Source organism: Muntiacus reevesi, chromosome 4 (assembly GCF_963930625.1).
Source record: "Muntiacus reevesi chromosome 4, mMunRee1.1, whole genome shotgun sequence".
Taxonomy (NCBI): Eukaryota; Metazoa; Chordata; class Mammalia; order Artiodactyla; family Cervidae; genus Muntiacus; species Muntiacus reevesi.
Window position 1 is genome coordinate 110,222,340 of NC_089252.1, and position 27,297 is coordinate 110,249,636.

Sequence of the window (27,297 nt, forward strand, 5' to 3'; positions counted from 1 at the left end):
CTCACATCCTCCTGGTGCCTGAAGTGCAGGACTGGGTTAGACCTTGCTCAGCTCAGAGCGGCTCCTGCCAGGAACCACGTGAAGTCACAGGACAGTTACAGGGGCGGGGGGGACTTGGCACCAGCTCTAGACGCTCCTTGCATAAGCAGGTCGGAGTGCGGAAACCAGGGTGGCCTCCCAGGAGCAGCAATGGGCAGACACCAGCCACGGAACAGGTTTATTTATTTAATAGCAAAGAGCTGAAAAACAGGTCCCACAGAGGAGTGGAGCCTGACCCAAGACCTAACCACAGAAGTGCGGGCCGGGCCAGGCAGGGCTGAAGGCAGCAGGAATGAGAGAGACAGGCCCAGGAGACGATGTAGTGAGAGGACCAGGCGGGCGCGCCCAGTCAGGACTTGTTGAGTGTCCACCTGGTCAGGTCTTGTTGAGCGTCCAGAGCGGGTCCAGGAGGCTGAGGGGGTCATCGGTGGGCCGTGCGGCCCGCAGCCCCTGCCCGTTGTGGGCCTGCAGGAAGTCCTGCTTGCTCATGCGCTGCTTACCCCGCAGGGAACCGTCCAGGGAGAAGGCCTCGGGCGTGAGGGAGGCCAGCAGCTCCAAGGAGGAGGAGGGCGGCCCCAGGCTGGGGGCCTCAGGGACCGGCTGCTCGTCCTCAGGCTGTGGGGCCTCGGGCAGAGGAGAAGAAAGGGGGGGTGGGGATGAGGAGGGGAGTTGGGTGGACTCTGGGAGGCTAGGGGGCGGCGGGCCGGGGGGCTCCACAGGGCCTGGCAGAGTGGCCATCGGGGAGTCCATGCCCCCAGGAGGCCGGATGCTGAGCTTGGCAATCGTGGCCTGGATGGAGCTGATGGGCACATCCCCGCCGAGGACCAGGTCCTGGGAGTCCTGAGGAAGGTGATTCTGGGGAGACACGAGCGGGTGAAGAGGGTGCGTGCAGTGCCCAGAACCCCTGGGAGGGCCCCCCTCACCTTCTGGGCGACAGCGGTGCCGGCTGTGGGCTTGCTGGGCGGGGGCACGCCGTGGCGCTGGAGCACCTGCTCCACGTGTCTCACCACCGCCTCGTGGCAGAACTTGAGGTGTAGCTGCGGGGGCACACGGGCGGGTGAGCCGGGGGCTGTCCCCCGGGGGAGGGCGCATGCCTGCCCGCCGAGCCTTACCTTCTCCTGCAGCATGTGCTTCCTCTGCTGCCGCATGCGCCGCACCAGCTGGGGCAGCTGGGGGATCCCACGTCCAGCCTCCACCTCCTGCACGGCCGCGTAGAGCAGCGCGAAGGCCCCCGTGCGGCCCACTCCCGAGCTGAGGCCGGAAGACGGGGTCAGGCTGGCCCCCGGGCCCCCGAGGAGCCCCGGGAGCTGCCCACACCTACCTGCAGTGGACGACAACGGGCGTGTGCAGCGGGCGCTGATGCAGGTAGTGGGCATGCACCTCCTGGATGAAGCGCAGCAGGTGGCTGGGGCTGTCGGGCAGGCCTCTGCAGGGGGGATGGGGGTCTCTGAGCCAGAGCTGGTCAGAGCCCGCAGCGCCCCTCCCGCCACCCCGGGCAGCAGACGCACAGCTCAGGCCACGCCGGGAAGTGCAGGTGCACAAGAGAGCGCTTGAGGCTCTGGTCGCGGAACTGCAGGCTCAGCACCCGCTCCACGTGCGTCTCGGTGGCGCGGACGCTGCTCAGGGCCAGGCTCAGGGCCCCGTGCACCATGGGTTGGCCCCGCTCGGTGGGGAAGTAGCGAGCCACCTTTTGCTGAGGCACAAACAGGTAGTTAGGACTGGCGTTCCAGGGTCCCTGCCCGGCGCCCGCCCAACACCTCCCTCTCACCTTCTCCATCTCGGCCTCCGACACCAGCATGACAATGACCGACACCTTCTGCTCATGCACCATGAGCCAGAAGTCGGCCGCTGTACCAGGCAGGGGGGCCTGGGTGGCCACCAAGGGGGGGCAGTAGGGTGAGAGCCCCTCCACGCGGCTGGCGTTGATGTAGTCGTCCTTGCCAGAGCGCAGCACCACGCGGTTGCTGTCGTAGGGCATGACGTCCTGGTGCCGGTTCTTGAGCGAGTAGCAGCGGGCGATGGCGATGGAGCGGCCCCGGGCGTCGAGCTCCTGTGCATCTTGCAGCTCCCGCCATACCGTGTCCAGGGCCCCCGCGGCTCCCAGCTGGCCCCGGAAGGCCTCCAGCTCCTGCTGCAACTGCTGCAGCCTCTCAGGACGCTCATAGGGATCCCTCTCGATCAGCCGCAGGGCCTGTGGCCGCCGGCCCTCAGCCGCGTCCACCTTCGTGGGCTGCAGCAGGGGCTGCCCACCCCCAGGAGGCTGAGGGCCTCCATGCTGGCTCTCGGGGCTGGAGGACAGCAGGTCAGCAGCGGTAGTGCCTCGGCGCAGACAGGGGGGCGGCTCTGCTGCAGGGGGCCGTGGAGGCACGGGGCCCGGTCCCGGGGAAGGGGCGGGTGAAGGCACCAGATGGGGAGTGGGGGCTGACTGGATGGCAGGCGGGGGGCCTCGAATGGAGAGAGGGGCCGCCTGTGGGCCCAGGGGTCTGGGGGCAGGGGCAGGACCATAGGCCAGGGTGGGGTGGGGAGGCTGAGGGGGCCCCGCGCTGGGGAAAGGCAGAGCCCCGGAGTGTGGGGGCGGAGGGTCCTGAGAGGAGCCAGGGTACAGCTGGGTGTGCAGGGCGGGTGATGGCTGCCCCAGTACCCCAGGCTGAGGGGCGAAGGTGTAGGGGGCCTGGGTAGGCACCAAGCCTGGAGCCTGGGGCGGGAAGACGTGCGGGTGCTGGAGTGGAAGGGGCTGAGGGGGAGGCTGGGGTGCCATCCTCGGGGCTGGAAAGCCCGCAGGCACCCCAGGAGGGAAGTGGTGCTGGGCCGGGGGCGCTGTGAGGGGCTGCTTGGGCCCCATCGGGTAGGTGTAGGGCAGGGGCAGCGGCTGTGGCGGGGGGCCCGGGAAGCAGGCCTGGGGAGGGGCGGGGGTGGGGTTTGGCCGTGGGGCTGTGTGGCTGGAGATGGGGGCCTGGACACTATCCACGGTGGTGGTGGCTGGCCGAATCCCCATGGCCAACTCGTGGCCTGAGAAGTGGGGAGGGGGCGCTGAGGGGAGGCCAGCGAGCGGAGGGGGTGGCCCCACCCCCCCATAGGGGCTGCTCACCATGCCGTGCTGGGGCGAAGACCGGGGCACGAGGCCCAGCTCCGGGGCGTAGGCGGGGGCTGTGTAGAGAGCAGGTCCGGGGGCCACCGCCACCCCTGGGTGTCCCGGGGGCTGGGGGGCCCTGGGCTGCAGCATCTGGGTGGGGCCTGCATAGGTACCAGGCGGTAAGGCGCTGGAGAGGTAGTGGGGTCCTGGGCCTGCCGAGCTGGGGAAGGGGCCGGGAGGGAAGTGGAGGGGGGCGGCAGCCCCCAGGAAGGGCTCGGGGGGCAGACTGCGGAGCTCCTCAGGCAGGTCTCCGGCCTCCATCGCCTCACCCTCCTCCCTGCGGGACAGCAGCGGCTTTGGCGCTGTGGGCCGTGGAGGCGGCTTCTTCTTGAGCTCTCTGTGGGGTGAGTGACGGAGACGGGGAGTCAGCCCCCTCAGCCTGGCCTGGCTCTGCAGCTGTGCCCAGGGTGTCCCCAAACTCACCTGTCCAGGAGCTGCTGGCGCGTCGCCTCGCGAGCCTGGCAGGTGGACTGCGTGCGCTCCAGCAGAGCAGCCACCTTGCTCTCCAAGTCTGCGTAGAAGTCCTTCCCCTCCTGGGACTTCTTCATCAGGTCCTCGTAGGCCTCATAGGAGGCCACCAGGCTCTGCAGCGTGGAGTTCCACCTGGTGGGCAGAGGGCAGGGGGAAGGTGAGCCTCTGCAGGCCGGCTCCGGGAGACTGGCCCTGGGGCCCAGGGCCGGACACTGACTTCTGGTCCAGGTCGCTGAGCACGCGCCGCACGGCCGCATACTGCACGTTGGCCTCAGTCAGGGCCCGGAGGACGTTGTCCTGGGCGGCCAGGTTCTGCTCCAGGTACACCCGCAGCTGGTCGTACTTCTTCAGCTGCTCCTCAAACAGCTTCTGTGGGGGAGTGGGGGAGGACAGATGCTCAGGGCCTTGCCGCCTGAGGCGGGGTGCCAAGAGCCAGCCCGCCGCCCGCGCCTGACCCACCTTCATCTCCGAGTGGTCGGCAGTCACCAGCGCTGCTGTGATATCGTCCCTCTGGATGAGCTCGCGGAGCTGCTGCTCCAGGGACACACGCTGGTCCCGCATCTCCTGCACCTTGGCCAGGATGCGCTTCAGGTTCTGCAGCACTGCCTTGTCCTCTGCGAGCGGTGGCAGGCAGTGAGGCCAGAGCCACCCCACCCCACCCCAGACCGCCCCGTGGGGAGAGGAGGGCTCACCTGGGCTGAGGGCCGGCGAGGGCAGGGCAGCCCGCACCTGGTCCAGGGGGCCGCTGAGCAGCCGCAGGTTGCCGACGTGCAGGTTCATGGCGCGGTGCAGCTCACTGTTGGTGAAGGAGGCCTTCTCGTGGACCTCCATGTACTTGGCCCACTCTCGCCTCACCTCTGCCAGCTCGGCCTTAGACACGGCCGTGCTGGCCCCCGCCGGGCCCGCTGCCTCCTGCAGCTTCTGTTCCAGCACCTCATCCTCCTCCAGGAGGTCCCTGATGTCCTTCAGGGAGGCCTCCACGTCCGTGAACACCCCCGACAGCACTGCGGGCGGGCACAGAGGGGGTCAGCTCCTGGGGCACGGGGGGCGCTGGTTCACAGCCAGGGGGTGGGTGCTATGCCGGGAGAGGTGAAACCTCCGTCTGCCCCACAGGGGACAGCAGCAGGTGACCTTCACCTGCTCCATACTCACCCTGCATGGACTGGACGAGGTTCCTGACGGTGTCGGGACGGACGCTGAGAGCCGCACACTTCTCCATGAGCTGGGGTGGGATGTGGTTGTAGGCGTCGAGGTTGTCCACTGTCTCAGGATCCAGCTGCAGTGAATCCATGAACTGACTGTGGGGCAACAGGACCAGGTGGGTGTGGACTCAACCCCTCACACATAAAAGGAGCCCCCCCACCCCCCAATTAAGCAACATCCAAGGTCCTAGCAGAGAGCACAAAACCTGCGCTGGGCGCTGCTGGGAACGCACACGAGGCCCAGGGCAGGGAGGGTGAGCCAGGAGCCTACCGTTCACTGGCCGTTCACCACCCCCTCCCCAGCTCTGCTGCAGGCTCCCACCCCCCACAGCTCTGCACTCACTCCAGGACCTCATTCTTGTCCTCAATCTTGGCCATCATCTCGCGGAGCAGCTTGGCCTTCTCCTCACTGCAGGAAGAGAACAGCAATTTGTTGGCAGCCCGTGTGTCTCGAGACATCCCAGCCTGGGCTAACAGGGCTGTCTGTCCACTCACCTGTATAGCGATGAGGCTTCGTGTGCTGCCATTGGTACAAGTTTGGCGAAGATATCAGGGCCTGTAACAGCGGGGTCTGTGGGGTTCACCGGCAAGGGCTTCACCAAGGGGGCACCTGGGAGGGAGAGGCAGAGTCATGGAGACCAGGCCCACCCAGCCTTGACTGCCCCTGTTCTGCCGCACCTTCGTCCCCTACCCCAGGCTCCCCTCAGCTTCAGACCTTTCACAGGCTGAAGGGTGTCCAGCGCCGGAACGGCCTCATGGTAGATGAAATCATTATCCTTCTTGGCAGAATTGTACCTGGCGTAGGGGGCGGGGGGCGAGTCTTGAGTGGTCAGCAGGGACCCAGGACCTCGCCCCCACCCCCCTGTGGGCCCCTGCTCTCTGGCCCTGCTGGCTTCCTCCCAACGATGCAGGCAGAGAAAAAACCAGAGCCCCTCGAGCCCCAGAGACTCACTTTCCCCCAATGACGTCCATAGCGAAGCGCAGGGCATCCTGCACGGTGTCGGGCTGGCCCTGTGGGGGAGGAGCGGAGCTCAGTCCAACCACGGCCCACACCAGGACCCCCGTGGCCCGGCCAGGCTCTCCCCCGTCATTACCTTGGCCAGCTTGATGGCTTCATTGAGCTTGTCCAGGGCACTCTGGAAGTATGCAACCTGCAGGGCCAGCGGAGCCTGGTCCAGCTTTCCGCGTGGACCCTGCTCCTCCTGCCTCCCCCACCCAGCCTGTCTGACCAGTAGGTGGCCCGGAGGAGACAGGAGGCTGAGCGGCCGCCACACTCCAGCCAGCCAACAGCACCGAGGTTAGTGTCCGCTTGCAGCTCTGCCCACAGCCCACACCTCCAGGCAGCCACCCAGAGGGGACCACCCCCAACCAGAGGTCTAATGGGGCTGGAACAGTCTGAGTGCCCTCCTGGCCCCGGCTCACTCACCTGCTCCCCAAACTTCTGCTGCTCCTCCGCTTGCTTCCCCATGTGCAGCTGGACGGAAGAAACACTCCTGCTTACTTAGGGGTGACACCTCGGCACCGCCCCGCCCCGCCCCGCGCCCACAGCGCCCTCACATGAGCCACAGCCGCAAAGTAGTAGATCTTCATCTGGACCAGCTTCTTCCAGTCCTTCTGGATCCGACCCAGCAGCGAGGCGGTGTCAGGGTTCTCCAGGGCGCGGCAGGCCTCTTTGTAGTAATCCACCACCTGGGGGCCAGGACGGGCTCCGGTCGGGGGTTGGGGGAAGCCAGGGCTGGCCCCAGTCTCCAGAAGGCCCCCGCCCCCCGGCCTACCTGTGCACTGATGCGCGCCACCAGGAAGCTCTTCCTGTTGTCCAGCATGGACTTCTCCAAGAGGCACTCCTGCGCCTGGCCCTGGGGCGGGGGGTGCAGAGGCCCTCCTTCCTCACCCGGACAGGCCGCACGCACCCTGCTCCGCCCAGCTCCCCTCCGAGCAGCTCCTGCCCCACCTGCGCTCAGAGGTCGCAGCCCAGGCCCCGGCCTGTCCCTCCCTGAGCTGTGCGCCACCGTCTGACCCCAGCGAGGGCGGCTCCTCACCAGCATGAGGTTGACATTTAGAGTGAGGATCTGCCGGCTCATGTCCACGCTGTAGGCCTGGGGGAAGTGCTCCCTCAGGTAGGAGAAGGCGCCGGCCGCGCACTGGAAGTGGGTGCAGGAGACCTTCATGCCCTGGGGGAGAGCGGGTGTCAGGCAGAGCCAATCCAGGGGTGGGGTTCACTCTGGAACTGAGAACACTCAGCACCCCGCCCCGCTTCCTCACCTCCTCAGACACCCGCTTGTCCATGGCCCCCAGCATGGAGTGCAGTGCCCCTGGGAAGGCAGAGAACATGGGTCAGGGCTCAGCTGGGGCTGCTGCCCACATGGTGCCCAGGGTGAGACGGGGTGGTGGGGGGGGGAGCCAGTGGATCTGGGGCTCCAGCTCTGCACCAAGCAGGGACGAGTCCCTCACAGGCCTCGGCTCCCCAGGCTGAGGCTGCACCAGCAGGGTTGATGGCAAGGCCTCCTCCCGCCAGAAGCAAAGCTGAGCCACAAGCGGGGTGGCGGGGGAGATGGGGTATCCAGACAAAGAGGAGAGGCCACCTCGGTGCCCAGAGCGCACGGCAGCACTCCAAGAGCAGGCAGCCTCGCGGAGCCTCCCCCACCAGGGGGCTCCCCGCGGCCCAGGAGGCGGGCAGAGCTGAGGGAAGGCAGGGGAGGGTCAGGATCCAGGTGTCCTCTGCTGAGATGGGCAGGCCTGGGAGCAAGGGGGCCCCAGGGAAGGGGCGAGGCAGCTCACCAAGGTTGTAGAGAATGCAGGCCTGCTCGTACTTGATGTCCTCGTGGGCCACCGACTTCCCAGAGAAGATCTCAGTCCTGGGGACAGGCCACCACAGTTGTGAGGGGGCAGCTGGTGAAGCTAGCCCCCTCCCAGTGCAGGGTGGGAGGGAAGGGGGCTGGGGAAAACCACCCCAAGCAGCTCCCCATCCTCTATAGCAAGGAGACGGGGAGGGGGGAGAGGGGCACCCTCCAGGCTCCTCCAGCTCTGCCCGCCCGCCCTCACCAGGTGACAGAAACGGCAGCCTCCTGACCCGAGCCCATGGGGACCCGACTCTGCAGGTAGTGGAGCTGGCCCAGGTACTTGCGGAGGACACTGCAGCCCTCGAAGTCACGTGGGACACGGACGGCATTCTGCAGGAGGGTGAGAGGAGGCCGACCGTCATCTGGGGCAGGAGACAGGCCTGTGTGCCCACAAGTGCCCAGACGGACACGTCGGAGCTGGGGGACTGTGCAGCGTAAGAAATCCAAAGGAAGTCACTGAACAACCGTCCCACCAGCCAGGATGCTTCCACCAAATCAGCTCCACTTTTCCAGGAAGTAGTTTAAAACATGCATTAAAATTTTTAATGTATTTAATGTTTGACCCGTATTTCTGTATCTAAAAATATGAGATACAATAGCCATGAAAACTGTTTAAGACAAGGCTCTCTACTGACATGTCAACATGTCCATAACACATTTACTGTTGGAGAGGAAAAAGCATCTAACAGATAAGCAACGTAATTTCACTGCTGAAAATAATACAGAAATAGATCCAACTAGTTATACAAAGTGAAAAAAATCTAGATAGTTACATACCAAAGAAGTGAGTGATCCCTGGATAGTCAGGCTTAATTAGTATATCTTACTCTGTACATATATATACAGGGACATCTTTGATTATATTATACTGGTTATGTATTCTACATTAATGATTTTTCATTTTTATAGTCATCAATGAAGCTAGTCCCACTTGGGGGGAAACAGTAAACTCTCTCCTCAAATGTCAGAACAGGAAATACAAAGAGTCAGGTTGCTGTACACCTAGAACAACACCGCAATCCATCCCCTACACGTATATATGAACTTTTTAAACAAAGAAATAGAGGAAGAAAGGCCTGCAGCATTCCCCTTGGGCCTCGGTGACCTGGGCTGCTGTCACATCCTCACAGCCTGAGCAGGCTTGGGTCCCAGGGCTGAGGGAGCTGGGGAGTCTGGGCAGCCAAGGAGCCTTCCTTGGATCTGTAGTGACTAGGCCCCTCCATGGGACCCCAAACTCCAGATCCAGGCCGGCCCTCCCACAGCTACTGCAAGTCTACAGCACCCCAAAACTGGTGGACATTCTGGGGTTCAAGAGCTGTGAAAAGTCACCCTTTCTTTATGTCCCCTGGTGGGGTTCCCACTGCTAGCCTCCTTCCTTAAAGTTCATCCACAGACCTTTGGCAGCACCCCCAGCAAAGCACCTTTCTGGGGTTAAGTGTTGACTGGCGGGTGAAGGGTGAGGAGGTGGTAGTGAGACACAAGCCCTTGCGTGTTTCTTTGTGCACTTTGCACTCTTAATTACAACCGACGAACCCAACTCTCCTGAGGCTCTGGTTGCTCCAGTGACTAATGCTGGGTCTGAAGAAATGCTGCCGTCTTATGGCCATTTCTGGTAACAACTGGAAAACCGGCTCAAAAAGACACCTATGCTCTAGAAATAGCAGTAGGTAAGAATTCGTTAGCAATGGCTTTCAAAAGCAAATTTCCAAAGTAAATCTTACTCATCCTTAGAAAGTAAAAACGCACATAAAAATACCTTTACCACTCCTAATTCTTAAGAGAAGTGCAAATCAAAATGATGATGAGGTATCATCTTCCAGCACTCAGCACGAAGTCTACAAACAGTAAATGCTGGAGAGCCATGGAGAAAAGGGAACCACCCTACACTGCCAAGGGAATGAAAACTGCCCAGAGCCACCGTGCAGAATGCAACAGGTGTGGGCTCACGAACAGAAACAAGCGACCAACCCACGTGGTAATTCATTCCTAGGGATAATGCAGAGACACCATCCTTCAAAAGACGTGCACCCCAACATTCACCGGGACACTGTTTTCAATAGGAAAGGATGCAAGCGTCCACAAACTACAGCCACACAGAAGCTGATACAGGTCAGCTACATACACACAATGGACTACTAGCCTTAAAAAAGAATGCAAAAGTGTCACTGGCAGCAACCTGGATGGATCTGGAGATGATAACACTAAGTCAGATATGGAAAGAAAAATTTTCTGTAATATCACTTACAGATAAAAAACTGGATGCAAATGAACTTGCCAAACACCTACTATTGACTTCCTAAACAAATTTAACCACTCTGTGATGATGTATATGCAAACAGAACGAGAAGAAGAATTGATATATGTATATGCATGTGTGGATCATGTTTCTTTTATCTGAAGCACATACACAATTGTAAATGAACTCAGAGAGAATAAAACTGCATTAAAACAAACCAACCTGAAACAACTGCCTGCTCTAGTCCCACGAGGCCTCGGTAACCTATACTGGGTCACACATCACCACAACCTGAGCAGGTGAGGGTTCCCAAGTGGGAACGCACTGGGCGTGGGGCAGCTGGGAAGTGTATGCCAGAAAGAGAGAGAGCAGCCCCTGTAGACGGAGAACCTGGTCCACTCTGGACAGCCCAGTAACTCCAGATCAGCACGGGGGAACCGACTCCAGAATTTGTAATAATAGTGTGCGAAAAAAATAATCCAGGGGAAGAAAAAATATATATGTATGGCACTACATCAGTCAGCCAGAGCTCAGGAAAAATAAACATAACATTAAAAATATCCTCTATGCACTGGTAAGTTTGAAATGAAATTTAAAATAAAAGAACAAAATGACAGCGTGTAAGAATACTGGACAAAAAAAAAATGCAGCACAACTTTACAATGCAATAATATCAGCCCCTGCCCACCTGCAAAAAAAAAGAAAAGAATTTGGGCCACTGGTATCACCATACAGAGACCACACACGACGTTACAAAGTGAACGAAGAAAGAAACAGGGACCCATCACAGGATAACCAGAAGACGTGATATCTCGAAACTGGTAACAGGAACTACAGGCCAAAACGCAGGCAGATTCTCACACACAGGCAGAGGGATAGGAAACGAGGGGTAAACTCAAAGGATAAGACACAGGTACAACCCTCGAGTAGGGAAAACAGATTATCCGAAAAAAGATGCGTGCTACAGCAAGGGGCAACCTATTCCACACTGCGGAATCACAACGTACAAAGGCAATGGACAGGTGGAAAGTAGAAGACAGCTGCATGTATCCGGCTACCTCATTTAGGTACACTTAACCAATAAAAAATATAACGTTAAAAATATTCTATGTGTTGATCAGCTCCAAATGAAATATCAAATAAAAAAAGAACTAAATGACAAAAAGAGTCTACTACAAGGATTTTAGGCCTCGGTGACGAGCTGTGGCTGTCACATGCCTGGGTCTGGGCGGGACTGCATGGCTGGCTGGGGGACCTAGGGAGGACCTAGGGAGCCAGTGAGCCCCAGTCGCCCCTGGAGGGCCTGAACCCTCTGGATGGGACCACCATCTGCAGATCCAGCTGGGCCCTCAAGCACTTAAACCAAGCAGGCGCTCCCAAAGGATGGTGGAGCCTCTGAGCTGAAAGAGGACCTCCAGGTTACCTCCTTGTGCTGGACACCCCGCCTCCAGCCTCCATCCCGAGACTCGGCCCACCCAGGAATGACAGGACTTAAAGGCACCAACTCCCGGAGTCCACCCAAACCCATGTCCATCGAGTCGGTGATGCCTCCAGCCATCTCACCCTCTGTCGTCCCCTTCCCCTCCTGCCCCCAATCCCTCTCAGCATTAGGGTCTTTTCCAATGAGTCAACTGTTCGCATGAGGTGGCCAAAGTACTGGACTTTCAGCTTCAGCATCAGTCCTTCCAATGAACACCCAGGACTGATCTCCTTTAGGATGGACTGGTTGGATCTCCTTGCAGTCCAAGAGACCCTCAAGAGTCTTCTCCAACACCACACTTTAAACGCATCAATTCTTTGCTGCTCAGCTTTCTCTACAGTCCAACTCTCACATCCATACATGACCATTGGAAAAACCATAGCCTTGACTAGACGGACCTTTGTTGGCAAAGTAATGGACATGGGTTTGGGTGGACTCCGGGAGTTGGTGATGGACAGGGAGGCCTGGCGTGCCTGGCTGTGATTCATGGGGTCGCAAAGAGTTGGACACGACTGAACGACTGAACTGAACTGAAAGGCACCTTGATTCCACGGGGTGGGATGTGTCTTGAGGGTGAAAGGTGAGGGGAAAGAGGCAAGGGACCACAGCCCTTCGGTGTTTTTCTGGGACATCCCCCTCTATTTGACAGCCCAGGAGCAGGACTTTCCCTAAGGCTTTCTGCGGGAGTAGCCAGTTGGGCAGGAAAAGTGCTGCCGTCTTGTGGCCGTTCCCTGTAATAGCAGCTTGAAGACCTGTGCGTTTGTCTGCTGGGATTGTCAATGACACGTGCCCTCCAGAAATGTCCTGGCGTGGGTAATCGAAACAGAATTCAAAAAGGGGCCCACTTTCCAGAGCTCCTGTTCACCAGGTACAATTTGTACTGGGACTCTTTTAAGTGACACCCTAGGAACACTGCCTCTGCATCGCGAATCAGCAGGAAAACTCACATGAAAACTACAACAGGGTACCACCTCTCCCGCTCAGAATGGACATCAACAAAAAAGACTACTGACAGAAAAACCGGGAGAGAGCAGGGAGAAAACAAAAGACCCCAAAGATGTGGGGAGAAATGGAAACTGGCAGCAGGCACTCTGAAAACCCAGAAGGAGGGTCCTTAAGGGCGGAAACGAACAGCTGTTAACTCCGGCAGGCCCACACGTGGCTGGATATCAAGGGGACAACCATCGATGAGAAACACCTTTGGATGGTGTCCTTTCCTGAAGCAATAGTAAGAATAATGGGACATGGGAGAAAGCAAAATTTCCAAGCACAAGGGCCTGGGAAAAAAAAATTAGTACAGCTTTACAGTGCAATAATGTCAGCCCCCCAACACCCCTCCCCCCCAAAAATGAAACTGGGCCATTGGTAACATCATACACAGATCAAGACATAATGTTACAAAGGGCACTAAGACAGCCAGAGAGAGGAACCCATCACAGTACAACCCCAAGAGGTGAGGTCTGAAAACTGATGCACAGGAACTATGCGACAAAAGGCATGCAGATTTTCTCACATAAAAAACAAACTGATTTTACCAGAGGCAAAGAGGAAACGAGGAATAAATTCAAAGGGTAAGACATACTTACACATACTCAACTAGGGAAAATAGATCATCGGGAAAAAGTCTCATGCTACCAGCAATGGGCAACCTATTCCGCACTCTGGAATCATAACACACAAAGGCAATGAACGAGGAGAAAGTAAAAAACAGGTGCATGTATCTGGCTACCTCATTTAGGTACACTTAACCAATAATAAGCGACTGAACTGAACCAATAATAAATATAACGTCAGAAATACTCTATGCATTGATCAGCTCCAAATGAAATATCAAATAAAAAAGAATTAAATGACAAAAGAGTTTACTACAAGGCCTTTGAGCCTAGGTGACAAGGTGTGGCTGGGCAGCCTTGCGATCAAGGCGGGACTGCGTGGCTGGCTGGGGGAGCTGGGTAGGACATGCCAGATGATGAGCCCCCGGTCTGCCCCTGGAGGGCCTGAACCCTCAGGATAGGACCACCATCTGCAGATCCAGCTGGGCCCTCAAGCACTCAAACCAAGCCAGATGCTCCCAAAGGATGGTGGAACCTCTGGGCTCAAAGAACACCTCCAGGTCGCCTCCTTGTGCTGGACTTCCCGCCTCCGGCCTCCATCCTGAGACTCAGCCCACCCATGAACACCACCACCTAAGAGCACCTTGATTCCAGGGGATGGGACGTGTCTGGAGGGTTAAAGGTGAGGGGGAAGAAGCAAGGGACCCCAGCCCTTCAGGGTTTTTTGGGACATCCCCCTCTGTTTAACAGCCCAGGAGCAGGTCTTTCTCTAAGGCCCCCGTTGCCAGAGTCACCAGTTGGGCAGGAAAAGTGCTGCCATCTTGTGGCCATTTCCTGTAACAGCAGCTTGAAAATCAGGGATTTGGAACACACTCAGGATTCATTTTCACGGCTTGCCAGGTTCTCAATGACACGTGCCCTCCAGAAATGTCCTGGAGTGGGTAAATCGAAACAGAATTCAAAAAGGGGCCCACTTTCCAGAGCTCCTGTTCACCAGATACAAACTGTACTGGGACTTTTTTAAACGACAGCTTAGGAACACTGCCTCTGCATCGCTAATCAGCAGGAAAATTCACATGAAAACTACAACGGGGACCACCTCGCCCATTCAGAATGGACATCAACAAAAAGACTACTGACAGTAAAACCGGGAGAGAGCAGGAAGAAAATGACGGCCCCAAAGATGTGGGGAGAAATGGAAACTGGCAGCAGGCACTATGAAGACCCGGAAGGAGGGTCCCTAAGGGCGGAAATTGACAGCCATTTACATGATCTGGGAGGATCACATGTGAGGACAACCACTGATCAAAAACACCCACGGATGGTGTCCTTTCCCGAAGCAATAGAATAACTGAGACATGGGCAGAAGCAAAATTTTCAAGCACAACGGCCTGCAGGAGAGCTTTACAATATAATAATGTCAGCCCGCACCCCCCCACCCAAAATGAGCCGGTGCCACTGGTAACATACACAGACCAAGACACAACGTTACAAAGTGAGCTAAGACAGAGAAAGGGACCCATCCCAGACAACCACAAGAGGGGATGTCTGAAAACTGATACACAGGAACTATGTGGCAAAAGGCCGCCAATTGTCACTCATAGAAAACAAGCTTATTTTATCAGAGGTAGACCTAGAGGACGGAGAAGGCAATGGCACCCCACTCCAATGCTCTTGCCTGGAGAATCCCAGGGACGGGGGAGCCCGATGGGCTGCCGTCTGTGGGGACACACAGAGTCGGACACGACTGAGGTGACTTAGCAGCAGCAGCAGACCTAGAGGAAACGAGGGATATATTCAAAGGGTAAGACACAGCTGCTGCTGCTGCTTCTCCAGGCAAGAGCACTGGCGTGGGTTGCCATTTCCTTCTCCAATGCATGAAAGTGAAAAGTGAAAGTGAAGTCACTCAGTACGGTCCAACTCCCAGTGACCCCATGGACCGCAGCCCACCAGGCTCCTCCGTCCACGGGATTTTCCAGGCAAGAGTACTGGAGTGGGGTGCCACTGCCTTCTCCGAAGACACAGCTACACATACTCAAGTAAGGAAAACAGATCACTGGAAAATACCTATGCTACACCACAGTGCAACCTACTGAGCACTCTGTAATCATAACTTACAAGGCAAACTGTGGGTCGGGAAAAAGGTACATTTATTGCATTAAGTCAGTCCCATACAGCTAGTCAAAACAAACATCAACCCAGGAGACCAAACTAGTGAATCCTATTGGAAAGCAACCCTGAATATTCACTGGAAATACTGTTGCTGACATTGAATCTAAAAATTTGGCCACCTGATGCAAAGAGCCGACTCACTGCAAATACTCCGACCCTGGGAAAGACTGAAGGCAGAAGAAGAAGGAAGCAGTCAGCATGAGATGGCTGAATGGCATTATCGACTCAACGGACGTGAGTTTGAGCATCCCTCAGGAGACAGTAAAGGACACGGAAGCCTGGCGTGATGCAATCCATGTGGTCCCAAAGACCTTGTCACAACTGAGCAACGACAACAATTTATGTATTTTCCATCATTAGTTTTGCTTTTACAGAGGAAAAATTACTGAATTTAAACATGAACAGTTTCATCTCCCAAACCAATTTTGTTCACAGCTGTGTATAAACACTGTCCTCCTACCTGTCTGAGCAACTCCAGTTTCTTCAGTTCCTCATTGTAGGCTTCTGGATTCTCTCCATAATTCTTCAGGACAAACTAGAGAGAGACAGAGAGGACGCTGTAAATCAGGGAGAGAGCATCTTTCCTGCTCCCGCTTCTGCCCTCGGAGTCCTCGGCAAGCACCAGCCACGGCTCAGGATGGAGTCCAGACCCGCTACCACCATCTCATCCCCTGCCCCGCTGGGAACTTGACCTCCGGAGCAAGCCAGCGCCAAGACACGTCCTGGAGCAGCCTCCTTTTTTGAGCAAAATGGAAAACACGCCTGTACAACCTGGCTGGGATCCCCTGGCTGGCCCCATCATGCTGCCGTTCTCCCTACCAAACCCAGCGCTGGGCCAGCTCAGGAAGCCGGGGAATTCAGTCAGCTGAAGTGGGATCCTACCAAGCATTAGTAAATGGGCCCCAAGTTCAAGCCTCCCTTGTGTCTTGGGCCCTGCTGAGGCCCGGGATCACCATCGTAATCCCGACCTGGCAGCAAATGTAGGAAAGAGAATGACGGGAGAGGGGGAGCGAGAAGCCTCCTCCGCCAGCCCGCCCTTCCGGGGAAAGTGCCCCACACATATAAGCGTCCTCCCGGGTGAGGAAAGGCCTGTGATGGGGATGACCCAGGGGAGGGAGGAGGGGAGGTCACCCCCACATCAGAGGCGCCACGACAGGGACGACATTCGCGAGCCTGGACCACCAAGATCTGCACATCGTGGCAGCTCCCCACTCCTGCTGGAGGACCTGGCACCCGGGTCAGCAGTCTGGGGGCCCAGACCCGTCACTCCGCATACGCGCAGGGCACCGATCCCCATCTCCCAGGGCTCCTTAAGGCCTCGTCGTTGTGAGGCGACGAGGGAGGGGGCGGCCTGCTCTCCAGCGGCAACCGCGCCCGTGGCCCACCCGTCTCCCTGGCCCCTTCCCAGGACTGTGACACGTGGCCGCGGGGTGAGCCCATGGGAACCTGGAAGCCGTGTGACCGCGTCAGCCGCCTGGCAGGGAAGCGAGAGGAGGGACAGGCAGAGGGAAGCGACTCCTGAGCCTCCTTCAGCTCCATCTGGCCACAGCTCCAAATCTCTGACCCCGACCCTCTTCCACTGGGTGTACCTCCTGCCAGCTCGCTATCCCCCATCCACCTCTGGCCCGGACACCCCAGCCCTTCAAATCCACCCCTCATCCGGAGGTCAGATTCATCTAACATGACTCCAGCGTGACTCCGGACTTTATATCCTTCTGAAACACAGGCACTCCTGGGGAAAAAAAAATAAAGCCCAGCTTGCTTTTCTCAGGACAGGGAGATTATGGAGAAAGCTGTAATCTAAAGGAAAAAAAAATGTAATCTGAGAAGAATGTGTACAACAGTGCTTCCCCAAACCTCCGGGACCAAATCTAATCTCAGAGCAGAGTTCACGGTCCTTCAGTCTGCTCCCAATAGCCTTCAGCTCCCAGGGACACCCCACCAGCAGCACTCCGAAATGCCCGCTCTCAGGTCTCAATGCTTGTCCACATGTTGACCGCCCCCCCACCATCTCTGCCAAGACTCAGCTACAATGTCACTTCCTTTAGCATCAGCTGCGGCTCTCCCCACATTTGGAAAGCGCCTCCATCAGACTGTGTGCCTCCCAGTAGGGTCATGTCAGTGACCACCCTCACCCCAAAAAATGAGTCTATCGGGGTTGCCTTTACCGGAAATGCACAGGATGGATGAACAGACTGAATAATACCAAAGGAGACACTCAGAAAAATTGAGACGATGTGACAATTTAACCAACAATTATCCAGTCTCCTTGAAAGACAAGTATCATTAAGTGGGCTAGAGGGGAGGAGACTATTGTAGATTAAAAGAGATTAAAAAAAAAAAAAGGAACAACTAAATATTCTATGAGAACCGTGACTGGATCTGAGTTTAGAAGAAAACAGTTATAAAAGATGTCTGAAGATAACAGGTGAAATTTAAATAAAACATAGTAGACAATTTTTGTGGATTTTCTAAGGTGTGATGATAACAGTATAGTTATACAGAAGAAAATCCTCTTAGGATGTGCTGAGATGTGTACAACTTACTTTCAAAGGTTCATGGGATATATGTGTGTGTGTGTACAGAAAGAAAGAACACAAATATGGTGTAATGTGACTATCACCATTGTTGTTGTTTAGTCGCTAAGTCATGTCTAACTCTTTTTTGCATGATCCCATGGACTCCCACCAGGCTCCTCTGTCCATGGGATTTTTCAGGCAAGAATACGGAGGTGGGTTGCCACTTCCTTCTCCAGGGGGGGTCTTCCTGACCCAGGGATCAAACTCGCATCTCCTGCATTGGCAGGCGGATTCTTTACCACTGAGCCACCGGGGAAGCCCAACTATCAAAATTAATAGAGAGAATTTGGGCGAGCACTGCATTATTCTTTTGACTTTTCTGTATGTCTGAAATCTGGAAAACGAATGTTTTAAGAGTTGCTGAGGGAACTCCTGGGTGGTCTAGCAGTTAGGACTTGGCACTCTCACTGCTGTGGCCCAGGTTCAGGCCCTGATCAGGGAGCTGAGGTCTCGCAGGCCAAGCGATGCGACCCCAAAAAAAGAAAAATGAGTTGCTGAGCTAAATGATACCTAAAACAACACATTCCTTACATTATCATTTCTTAGCCTCTTGTTGGATCCTTTGAGAACATGATAAAAGCCATGAAACAATCTCCCTACAAATATTCATCTATGCATAAACACAAGGATTTGCCAACATGTTCAGGGGGTTCATGTTGAAGCCCATTTATTGGGCTCTTGGTTTATAACCCTCACTGTGATTTAGCCAATCCTTCACCCCGCCCATCCCCCAACTCACAGACATAAAATGTGGCCTCCGCTATTGGGTAAAACTTGACTGTCTAAATGGGAACATGTTCTTTCTCCGATTAGCTCCCTTTTCACTGGAGGCTTCTGTTTGCTCACCCCGAGGCGACAGAACAAGTGGAGCCCAGAGGCCCTGTGGGACAGAGGCAGAAGGGACCTGAGCGACACCTGAGAGTCCTAGAGCCAAGGTTTCAGCTGCCATCGCTGGAACACCTGTCCCAGCGGTCACGCAGCGGTGAAGGGGCGAGGGATGACGCCTCTGATCGCAGCAGACGCCTCTGATCTCCCTGGAGGAGACCGTCGACCTGTCTCATTCCTCCTCCAGGATCTGCAGCTAACACTGAGCTCCTACCCCCGGGCCAGACACCTGCTAAGCGCCTAGTAAGTCACTCAGCCCTAAGAACAACCCAAAGGTAGACGGCATTGTCGCCAGCATTCTACAGCTGAGGAAACTGAGGCAAGGAAGGTAAGACGCTTGCCAAGGTCACAGCACTGATCACTGACGGAGCACTGACCAAAAGCCCGGCGTCTGGGCTCCAGAGCCCATATTCTTGACCACACATCAGACCAATCCATTTCTATGTTGTAAACACAGTTCTCATAAAACACCAAAAAATGGGAAGTGAAAACAGATCTCCAGCCACAAGGTGAGTCAATGGAGCAGAGAGGTGATTTTTTTAAACTCTGACAAAATCCTCTATGGCTAGATCATTCACTCCCCCTATGACACAGAGGTACGAGGCAGCTGAAGGTTAGAGTCAAGGACAGAGACCATCTCTCAGACAGACTCTCTACAGCACAGACTTCTGCAGAGCGAGAAGCAAGGTCTGCTTGGGATGTGAGGGTCGCCACAGAGCCTGAGAAGGCAGGCCCAGCAGCAAGCAAGCCCGGACCTTGGCAACACGGATTAGGAGTAAGATACTAGAAGGCACCGCCAGGACCCCAGCACACCTACACAGATGCCAGCCAACTGGGGCTGAGAGGACCAGAGGCCCTCCAGAGCCCAGCCAGGCTTTGGAGAAGCTGGGCTTCTTTTTTCCTGAGCGAACAATGAGACCTGTGAACAGTATCGTGTTGCAATCATGTCCAGGGTTCAGAGTCACTGGGAGGAAAAAGCAGGGAAAGAAAAAGTTATAAGTTAAAAATACACAGGCTGGAAAGACTTTTTCCAAAGAGAAATACCAAAACAGAGTTAAGTCCTGGCTATGCCCCTAGGCTGCTATGAGACCTGGGCCTGGTTTTTCACCTGTAATATGGTGTTCATATTGGCTGCTTTTGAACTGTGGTGAACTCTTGCGAGTTCACCAGTCAAACCAGTCAATCCTAAAGGAAATGAATCCTGAATATTTGTTAGAAGGACTGATGCTGAAGCTCCAATACTTTGGCCACCCGATGTGAAGAGTCAACTCACTGGAAAAGACCCTGATGCTGGGAAAGATTGAGGGCAGGAGGAAAAGGGGCAACAGAGGATGAGATGGTTGGATGGCATCACCGACTCAATGGAATGAGTTTGAGCAAGCTCTGGGAGATGGTGAAGGATGGGGAAGCCTGGCGTGCTGCCGTCCACAGGGTCGCAAAGAGTTGGACATGACTTACCGACTGAACCACAATTACCTGCTACGTCTAACTCACAGAGCTGTCATAGGACCTGGGCTATTTCCTAAACAGAGAAAGAGGATGCTAAGCTGAAAGTATTGTTTACAATATGCCAAGGCCTGTACTAGGGACTCAAATGCATTAACTCATTTTTTTAAAGTATATCTTGTTTTTCTCTTTTTATTTATTTTAGTTTTGGCTGCACTAGGTCTTTGCTGCTGTGCTCCGGCTTTTTGCAGTCGCTCCGAGCGGAGGCCACTCTGCTGTAATGCGTAGGCTTCTCACTGTGGCGGCGTCTCTTGTTGCAGAGCACAGGCTCTAGGCCCAGGGCTTCAGTAGTTGCGCCACGTGGGCCCTAGAGCGCAGGCTCAGTAGCTGTGGCACACGGGCTTGGTTGTCCCAAAGCACGTGGATCTTCCTGCACCATGGATCAGACCTGTGTCCCCTGCATTGGCAGGCAGATTCTTAACCACTGGACCACCAGCAAAGTCCCTGCGTTAACTCTTGATGCCCATAAGCTTATAAGGTATAGTATTAGTTCTGTTACAGGTGAGAAAAATGAGGCCCAGATTAGTGAAGTGATCATTTGTAACAGCTGAAGTCACTCAGCTATTAAGTCAAAAAGGTGGTACCTAAACCAAAGTCTGCCTGATTCCAGTATCTATACTATTTCTGTGACATTACTCTGCCCTTTTACCAAGCAACCAATGGCCCAGAATTCTGTAGGCAGATGAAAGTGAAAGTCGCTCAATCATGTCAGACTCTTTGTGACCCCATGGACTATACAGTCCCTGGAATTCTCCAGCCAGAATACTGGAGTGGGCAGCTTTTCCCCTCTCCAGGGGATCTTCCCAACCCAGGGATCGAACCCAGATCTCCCGCATTGCAGGCAGATTCTTTACCACCTGAGCCACCAGGGGTAGATGAGATCACCCGATCCTGCCATTCTTTGCAGATTAGAAAAATGGGAACCAGAGATCAGCAATGGTAGTTCTAGAACTCTGAGCCAAACTTCCTATTTCTTGACCCAGGGTCAAGATTTTGTTTCACCTTCTCTGATACTAACATGATCTCATTCATCTGTGTATGCTTTTGTCATCCCATAGATGATGGGGCTGTTTAGCTTCTGTTCTTAATTTGATATACATCTTGGAATTAAAACAGTAGATGGAAAAGAGACCAAACTTTGGGAAAGAAGTAAAAATTTGGAACTTTAGATCAATTAACCTAATTTTGGGGACGTCTCCAGTGGTTCACTGGGGCCTGGGGTTTGATCCTTGGTCAGGGAACTAAGATCACATAAGCTGGGGGGACTCGGCCAAAGTTGTTTTTTTTTTAATCTAATTTTCTGGTTTTACCAATGAGGAAAAAGATGCCCAAAGAGATTAAATGATGGACTCAAAGGAACACAAACTGTTAGTGTCTGAAGGCAGGCAGTGGCAGTGTGAACAGAGAAAGGGAGAGCTTCTTGGAAAACTTCCCCAACCCATTTTCTTTCTTCTATTTTTTTTTTCTCAACCACCTTCCTCAGTGGGGCACCATCCAGATTCTGGCAGCAGCTATACTAAAACCACAAGGATGTCAACCTGCAACAGCCTCCTGGTTATTCCTTTTCACTTCTGCTCTGTCCTTCAGTGGTACCAGACGGTCCTTCCCAAGGCAGATGTCTCAGAGGGTACCTGATGCCCAATCGACACACCTGGCCCTCCTTTGTACCAGCCGCACCTGATCTCCCCACAGCGGTCCCTTGCCTTCCTCAACGCCAAAACTGCCTGTTCTCTTCCATCCAACTGGAGAGTCAGCAAAGGACTGCTAGGGTCGCTCTGAAAGCTACAATACTATTTATCCCCTGTGCGCAGTCGCGAACGCAGTAACGCTCCTCTAAACGACAGAGTTGTTATCTTTTGGTCCAAAAGAGTTCCAGATAAGGTTTTTCTTCTGAGACCAGACAGAATTGCACCAAGTGTTACAGCCACTCCAATCACAGAGGTCCGGCTGGCCAGGGCCTTAAAACACATTCTGAGCCATCCTCGGCCTCCGTCCCAGTCCGGTCGTAGACGGACAGCATAACGAGGGCCAAGCACAGCCTTTCCACCCTGACGGTTAAGGAGGGCCACCCACCGATCCCCGCAGGGCGGTGCTGGCGCGGATGAGGGGTGGAGCAGAACTAGGTCCAGAGCGTCACGCCGAGGAAGTGAGGCGCCTCGGCGGGGATCGCGGATGACCGGGAGAAGAAATCGGAAAACAGGTTCCGATCAGACAGCGGGTGCTACGGGGCTGGCGGGGTCGGCGGGCGGTGGGGAGACGCTCTACGAGCGCGCAGAGATGAGACAGGGTGCGATGGGGGTGCGCCAGGCGAAGGAAAGCCAGCGGAGGTCCCTCCCGGCCTCACACGACCCTGCGACAGGGCCTGGGGAGATGATGGACGCGCAGGGGGCGTCACGCGCCGGCGGACTGAGAGACGCGGGAGAAAAGGGGAGGGGGCGGGGAGGAGGAGCTGCCCTCACCTTCTTTACGGCTGGCTGAAAGTGGAAGTCACCGGCCTCTTTCAGGTCCAGCCAGATCATGGGCATGCGGGGCACGGCCTCCATGGCCGCAGGCACCCGCCGGCCCCCCGGCCGCTCCCCAAGCTTTCGCAGCTGCAGGCTCAGCCGCGCGCCCCGCCCCTCCACGCCGGAAGTCACTTGTCACGCGGGGATGGAAAAAAATGCCCCTACTGCCTGCTGGGAGAGGCGGTCCCCTCCCGTGCAGCCTTTTGCGCAGGCGCATTTTCCGTTGCGCATGCTCAGTCTCGTGCACGCGGGCACGTGTAGAAGGCACACCTCCAGCCGGAGGCGAAAGGGTTTCTGGGAGTCGTAGTCTCTCTGCATCTAATTGCTAAGCAGGGAGGTAACTGGTTTCTTCTTCCTGGGCAAAGTAGACCGCAGGGACCTGGCTCGGGCTCCAGTCGCTCCCCACTCAGGGGAAGGACATTAGAGAACGTAGCCATAGACTTGTAGACCCTAAGTAGTGTCGAGGGCCTTGGTAGATGGGGTCAGATGCTGTGGTAGAGATAACGTGTGGAGGGCCACCCCCAGAAGAAGTAACTTAAAAACAGTCTTGGAGTAAGGGCTGCCTGGCCAAGGAGACAGGGCTAAGAAGCAAGCAATCCGTTTCACCCCAGGTGTCGAGCTTTGGAACAGAGGAGTGACTTGTTGGAGACTGGCATACTCGGCTGAGCCTGTAGGAAGGGGCGCTCCCTAAGAGATGGCCAAGTCCGTTTTTGATGATGGGGAGAGAACTGGTAAATGAAGTGTAAAGCTGAAGGGGGAAAAGAGAGAGAGACTTAGAGCGATGGGGGTGGGGATGACTATATACAGCCACGCGAATACCTTTCAGTCTGGAAGGGGACCAGGGAGCCGACAACAGTTATCAGCTCTGAAGAGATGACCTGTAGAGCAAGGGTTTTTAAATCATGTGTATATTACCTAGCTTTAAAAACACATAAAATGGAGAATGGCTTGTTAGGGCAAAAGTAGAAGCAAGGAAATTAGCGAGGAACCTTTGGTAGTCTTCCAGGAGACAAATGTGGAGCTGGGGCAAAGGGAAATGAAACACGGGCAGGTTTGAGAAATGTTTTAGGGGGAAAATGTGGTAGAACCTGAGATGAATGGATGTAAGAGATTGAGAATATAAAAGATTATTTCCAGGTTTCTAGCTGGTATATACCTGGGTGGCTACACAACTGTTTTCTGACATGGTAAAACAGGGAGGGAGAGGTTTGGAAGAGAAGAACAAGGGCTGTCTGTGTTGAGCTGGATATAGATTCCCTTAAGTTTTTCAAGAGAAGATGGGGAGGAGACCATGGCTCAAGAGAGAGGGTTCACCCACAACCAAGGGCCCAGGTCCCCTTTGCAATCCAGGATCTACCTTCATGCCAGCTGGAGTTAGAGCAAAAGAAAATCCAAGTACACAAATGTTCACAGCAGCATTGTTTATAATATCCAGGAGGTAAAACTAAATCAGATGCCCGTCAACAGATGAATGGGCAAGGGAGATGTGGGACAGCATGCACCAGACTGTCCTTCAGCCTCAGAAAGGAAGGACATTCTGATACATGCTCAACAGAAATGAACCGTGAAGACATGACGCCAGTGACATACACCAGACACCGAAGAACAAATACTGTGTTAGATTCTGTGCTAGTTGCTCAGTCCTGTCCAAATCTGCCACCCCACGGACTGTAACCCACCAGGCTCCTCTGTCCATGGGGATTCTCCAGGCAAGAACACTGGAGTGGTTGCCATTCCCTTCGCCAGGGGGAATCTTCCCAACCCAGGGATTGAACCCTGCTCTCCTCCGCTACAGGAGGATTCTTTAACATCTGAGCTGATTCCACCTAAATCAGTTAACTTAAGAGTAGTCAAATTTGTAAGAATAAAAAGTAGAATGGTGACTTCTCAGGGACTGGAAGGAGAAAGGAAGGGGAATTAGTATTCAGTGGGCACAGATGCTGAGAAAATTCTGGAGACAGATGATTGCACCATGTGAATGTATTAATGCCTAGTGCCACTGACCTGTGCACTTAAAAATGGTTAAAATGGAAGGTTGTTTTTTTTTAATGTAAGATCTTGCAGGTAATTTTTTTTTTTTTAAGGAAAAAGAAAATTTTACCAGCATCTGAAAAAGCTTGTTTCTGGAGGACCATCTTGAGGCCACCTGCTCAGAGGTGGAAGAACAGATTCGGTGTCAGCACGGCTGGTTTATCCTGAATCCTTCCTTCTTGGTTTGTAGGTGTATGTCTTCTGCCTGTGCCTTCACGTGGTCTTCTGTGCGTGTCTCTGTCGTAATGTCCTCTTATAAGGACCCCAGTCATCTTGGATTAGGATCCACCCTCGTGACCTCAGGTTAACTTCATTATCTCTTTAAAGATTGCATCTCCAAATACAGTCAACCTCTGAGGTACTGGGGGTTAGTACTTCAGCATATGAATTTTGAGGGACACAGCTCAACCCATAACTCATGGCCTCGGTGACATGAAGAGCAGTTAGCATGAGAGGCATCAAAGAGGCACCAAGAGGTGAAGGGGCATGGGCTGCTGAGGCACTGGGGTGAGGAGGGGTCGCTGGAAGTGAGACAGCAGAAAAGATGGCTCTGGGGTAAGTGGGGCCCTCCTGCTGCCGCCAAGTCGCTTCAGTCGTGTCCAACTCTGCGCAGCCCCATAGATGGCAGCCCACCAGGCTCCTCCGTCCCTGGGATTCTCCAGGCAAGAACACTGGAGTGGGTTGCCGTTGCCTTCTCCATGGCCATTGCCCTGCTAGCGCACCTATCCTCACAGAGATGGGCAGAATTAGGAGTTTAAGGAAATCTAAGGCTCACTTGTACTGCTGAAGGGTAGGTCCTGTCACAAGCGGGCAGCAAAGACCCCGTTCAGCCAAGGTAAACGGGCCTGTTCACCCCTTTCTCAAGACATCTGTCAGAACTGGAGTGACCTCAAAGACAGACATCCTCCCCCATTTTATTAATGTGGGTTCATTTTAATGATGCAGAAACTGAGGCCTGGATTGGGGAGTGGACCACTCAAGCCTGCCAATAAGTGGATGAAGAGTCCAGGTTGGGCCTGGGTCTCCTCCCTTCTAGTTCATTTATTCAGCTAGTGTCTATTCAATACCCACTGCGCCCTAGGCACTGTTCTGGGCACTGCTGAATAAAACAAGCAAAGATCTCTGCCCTCATGAGAATACAATCTAATGAGGGGAGTTAGATATTAACACAATGAAAAATATACAGTATATGAGATGGCAGTTAAAAACAGGACACCATAAAGACAGTGGAAAGATTAGACCAAATTGAGATATCTGTGAGACATAAGCAAGAAAGAGAACCATCTACAATATATAAATCTCAAAAGTTCTCAGCCAAAAACTTATGGAAAGATGTCAGACCTCATCAGTAACCACGAAGATGCAGACCCAAACCACAGTGAAAGTTCACTTTGTACTCATGGGACAAATGAGTATAATGAATGAGTATCCATCACTGTTGGTGAGGACGTGGAGCAACAGGAACTCTTACCCGCTGCAAATGAGGCTGGAAATTGGTGCCACCACTACAGAAAACTGACATGATTTAGTCATGTTGACGCTGTGAACAAAGACTGTCACCTGCCATTTCAGTAAATGGAGAATGTTGTGGCCACAAAGCCATCAGCCACCACGGCCCCCTGTGTGCCCTGGGAGAGATTTAGGATGGAGAACAAGATACTGGTACTACAAAATTAGCATGCTTGTCAAAGGAATGATTTCAACAAGCCCACCCTCCTGCATCTTCTCATATAGAAAAGCTCTCCAATCACTGACTTGAGATGTCTGTTTTTGTGATTAGCAGTAATCTTTGGATGGCGCGCATGCGTGTGTGTATTTGTCATGTCCATCTCTTTGCAACCATGGACTGTAGCCCACCAGGCTCCTCTGCCCCTGAAATTTTCCAGGCAAGAATACTGGAGTGAGTTGCCATTTCCTACTCCAGGGGAATCTTCCCAACCCAGGGATCGAACCCATGTCTCTCGCATCTCCTGCATTGGCAGGTGGATTCTTTAATACTGCACCATCTGGGAAGCCCTTGCATTACCTACTGCACACTTTTTCCTCAGGAAAAAAAAAAAAAAAAACACTCATACATCCTGGCTCCTCTCTTACGTCTTTAGAACAGTCCCTCCGAGCTGAGAGACCACATCGCAGGCTTAAGTCTTCAGTAAGCCTTCTGAATAAAACATAATTCTCAACTTTTAGGTGGTTCTTTTTTTTTCAGTTGACAACTCTCTATGTCTCCTGTGCCCCAGAAATGGGATTGCTGGGTGTGTGAATATAGGGTATTCAGGGCATCTGAACAACTCCTGCCCAGGGAACACCAGGAGGTGTGTCCAGAAAGGCGGCTCATAGCCACCCAAACAGGAGACATGGAGTCCTCCCCCCGTGCCACCTTTCTTAGATGTGAATCCAGAATCACTGCATTATGGTGGGGAAACTGAGGCAAGGAGAGGGGAAAGAGGCTGCCCCAAACACCATGGAGCCTCTGAGGGAAGGTCAGAGGAGAGGTCTGGTGTGGTGAGGGAGGGGAGAGGAGAAGAAGGGTAAAGGGAAGATGGGAGGTCCCCTGGTCTCAGACCTGGCAGGCTAGAGGCCAGAGGCAGAAGCATCCCATTGCGTCTCTTCTGTCTCAGCCAACATCCGTGTTCCCGGAGCTTGGAGAGCGGACACCACGGTGGCTC

The 27,297-nt window shown here is 54.5% G+C and overlaps 1 protein-coding gene and 1 long non-coding RNA gene across 3 annotated transcripts; one reads left to right on the plus strand and one right to left on the minus strand.

Annotated features, from left to right (window-relative positions):
* Window positions 1-205: 205 nt before the first annotated feature.
* PTPN23 (protein tyrosine phosphatase non-receptor type 23) lies at window positions 206-22,720 on the minus strand. 2 transcript variants are annotated; one of them, XM_065933832.1, is made up of 25 exons: window positions 22,556-22,720; window positions 15,587-15,661; window positions 7,888-8,015; window positions 7,624-7,700; window positions 7,108-7,157; window positions 6,885-7,016; window positions 6,621-6,701; window positions 6,403-6,534; window positions 6,272-6,319; window positions 5,940-5,996; window positions 5,798-5,856; window positions 5,561-5,640; window positions 5,341-5,455; window positions 5,189-5,254; window positions 4,796-4,941; window positions 4,336-4,647; window positions 4,103-4,257; window positions 3,861-4,012; window positions 3,596-3,775; window positions 1,808-3,509; window positions 1,548-1,732; window positions 1,361-1,465; window positions 1,152-1,290; window positions 963-1,076; window positions 206-894 (listed from the first exon to the last, which is right to left on the minus strand). In XM_065933832.1, the coding sequence occupies exons 1-25, from the start codon at window positions 22,637-22,639 to the stop codon at window positions 415-417; spliced, it is 4,854 nt and encodes a 1,617-aa protein (XP_065789904.1). In that variant the 5' UTR covers window positions 22,640-22,720; the 3' UTR covers window positions 206-414. The 2 variants fall into 2 exon arrangements, with proteins under 2 accessions (XP_065789904.1, XP_065789905.1); XM_065933833.1 differs by lacking the exon at window positions 22,556-22,720 and adding an exon at window positions 16,009-16,094.
* LOC136166881 (uncharacterized) lies at window positions 22,147-26,815 on the plus strand. Its single transcript, XR_010662996.1, has 2 exons — window positions 22,147-22,296; window positions 24,685-26,815. It is a non-coding gene; the product is annotated as an uncharacterized lncRNA (long non-coding RNA).
* The last annotated feature ends 482 nt before the right edge of the window (window positions 26,816-27,297 follow it).

What these genes read in the sequence shown, in the direction of transcription:
- PTPN23 (XM_065933832.1), bottom strand. Translation starts at nt 22,639, where the DNA reads ATGGAGGCCGTGCCCCGCATGCCCATGATCTGGCTGGACCTGAAAGAG. An exon ending in AAGCCATCAAGCTGGCCAAG is followed by an intron (nt 5,857 to 5,939) that starts GTAATGACGGGG and finishes CCTCCCCCACAG; the next exon opens with GGCCAGCCCGACACCGTGCA. An exon ending in CCTCGTCCAGTCCATGCAGG is followed by an intron (nt 4,648 to 4,795) that starts GTGAGTATGGAG and finishes GCCCGCCCGCAG; the next exon opens with TGCTGTCGGGGGTGTTCACG.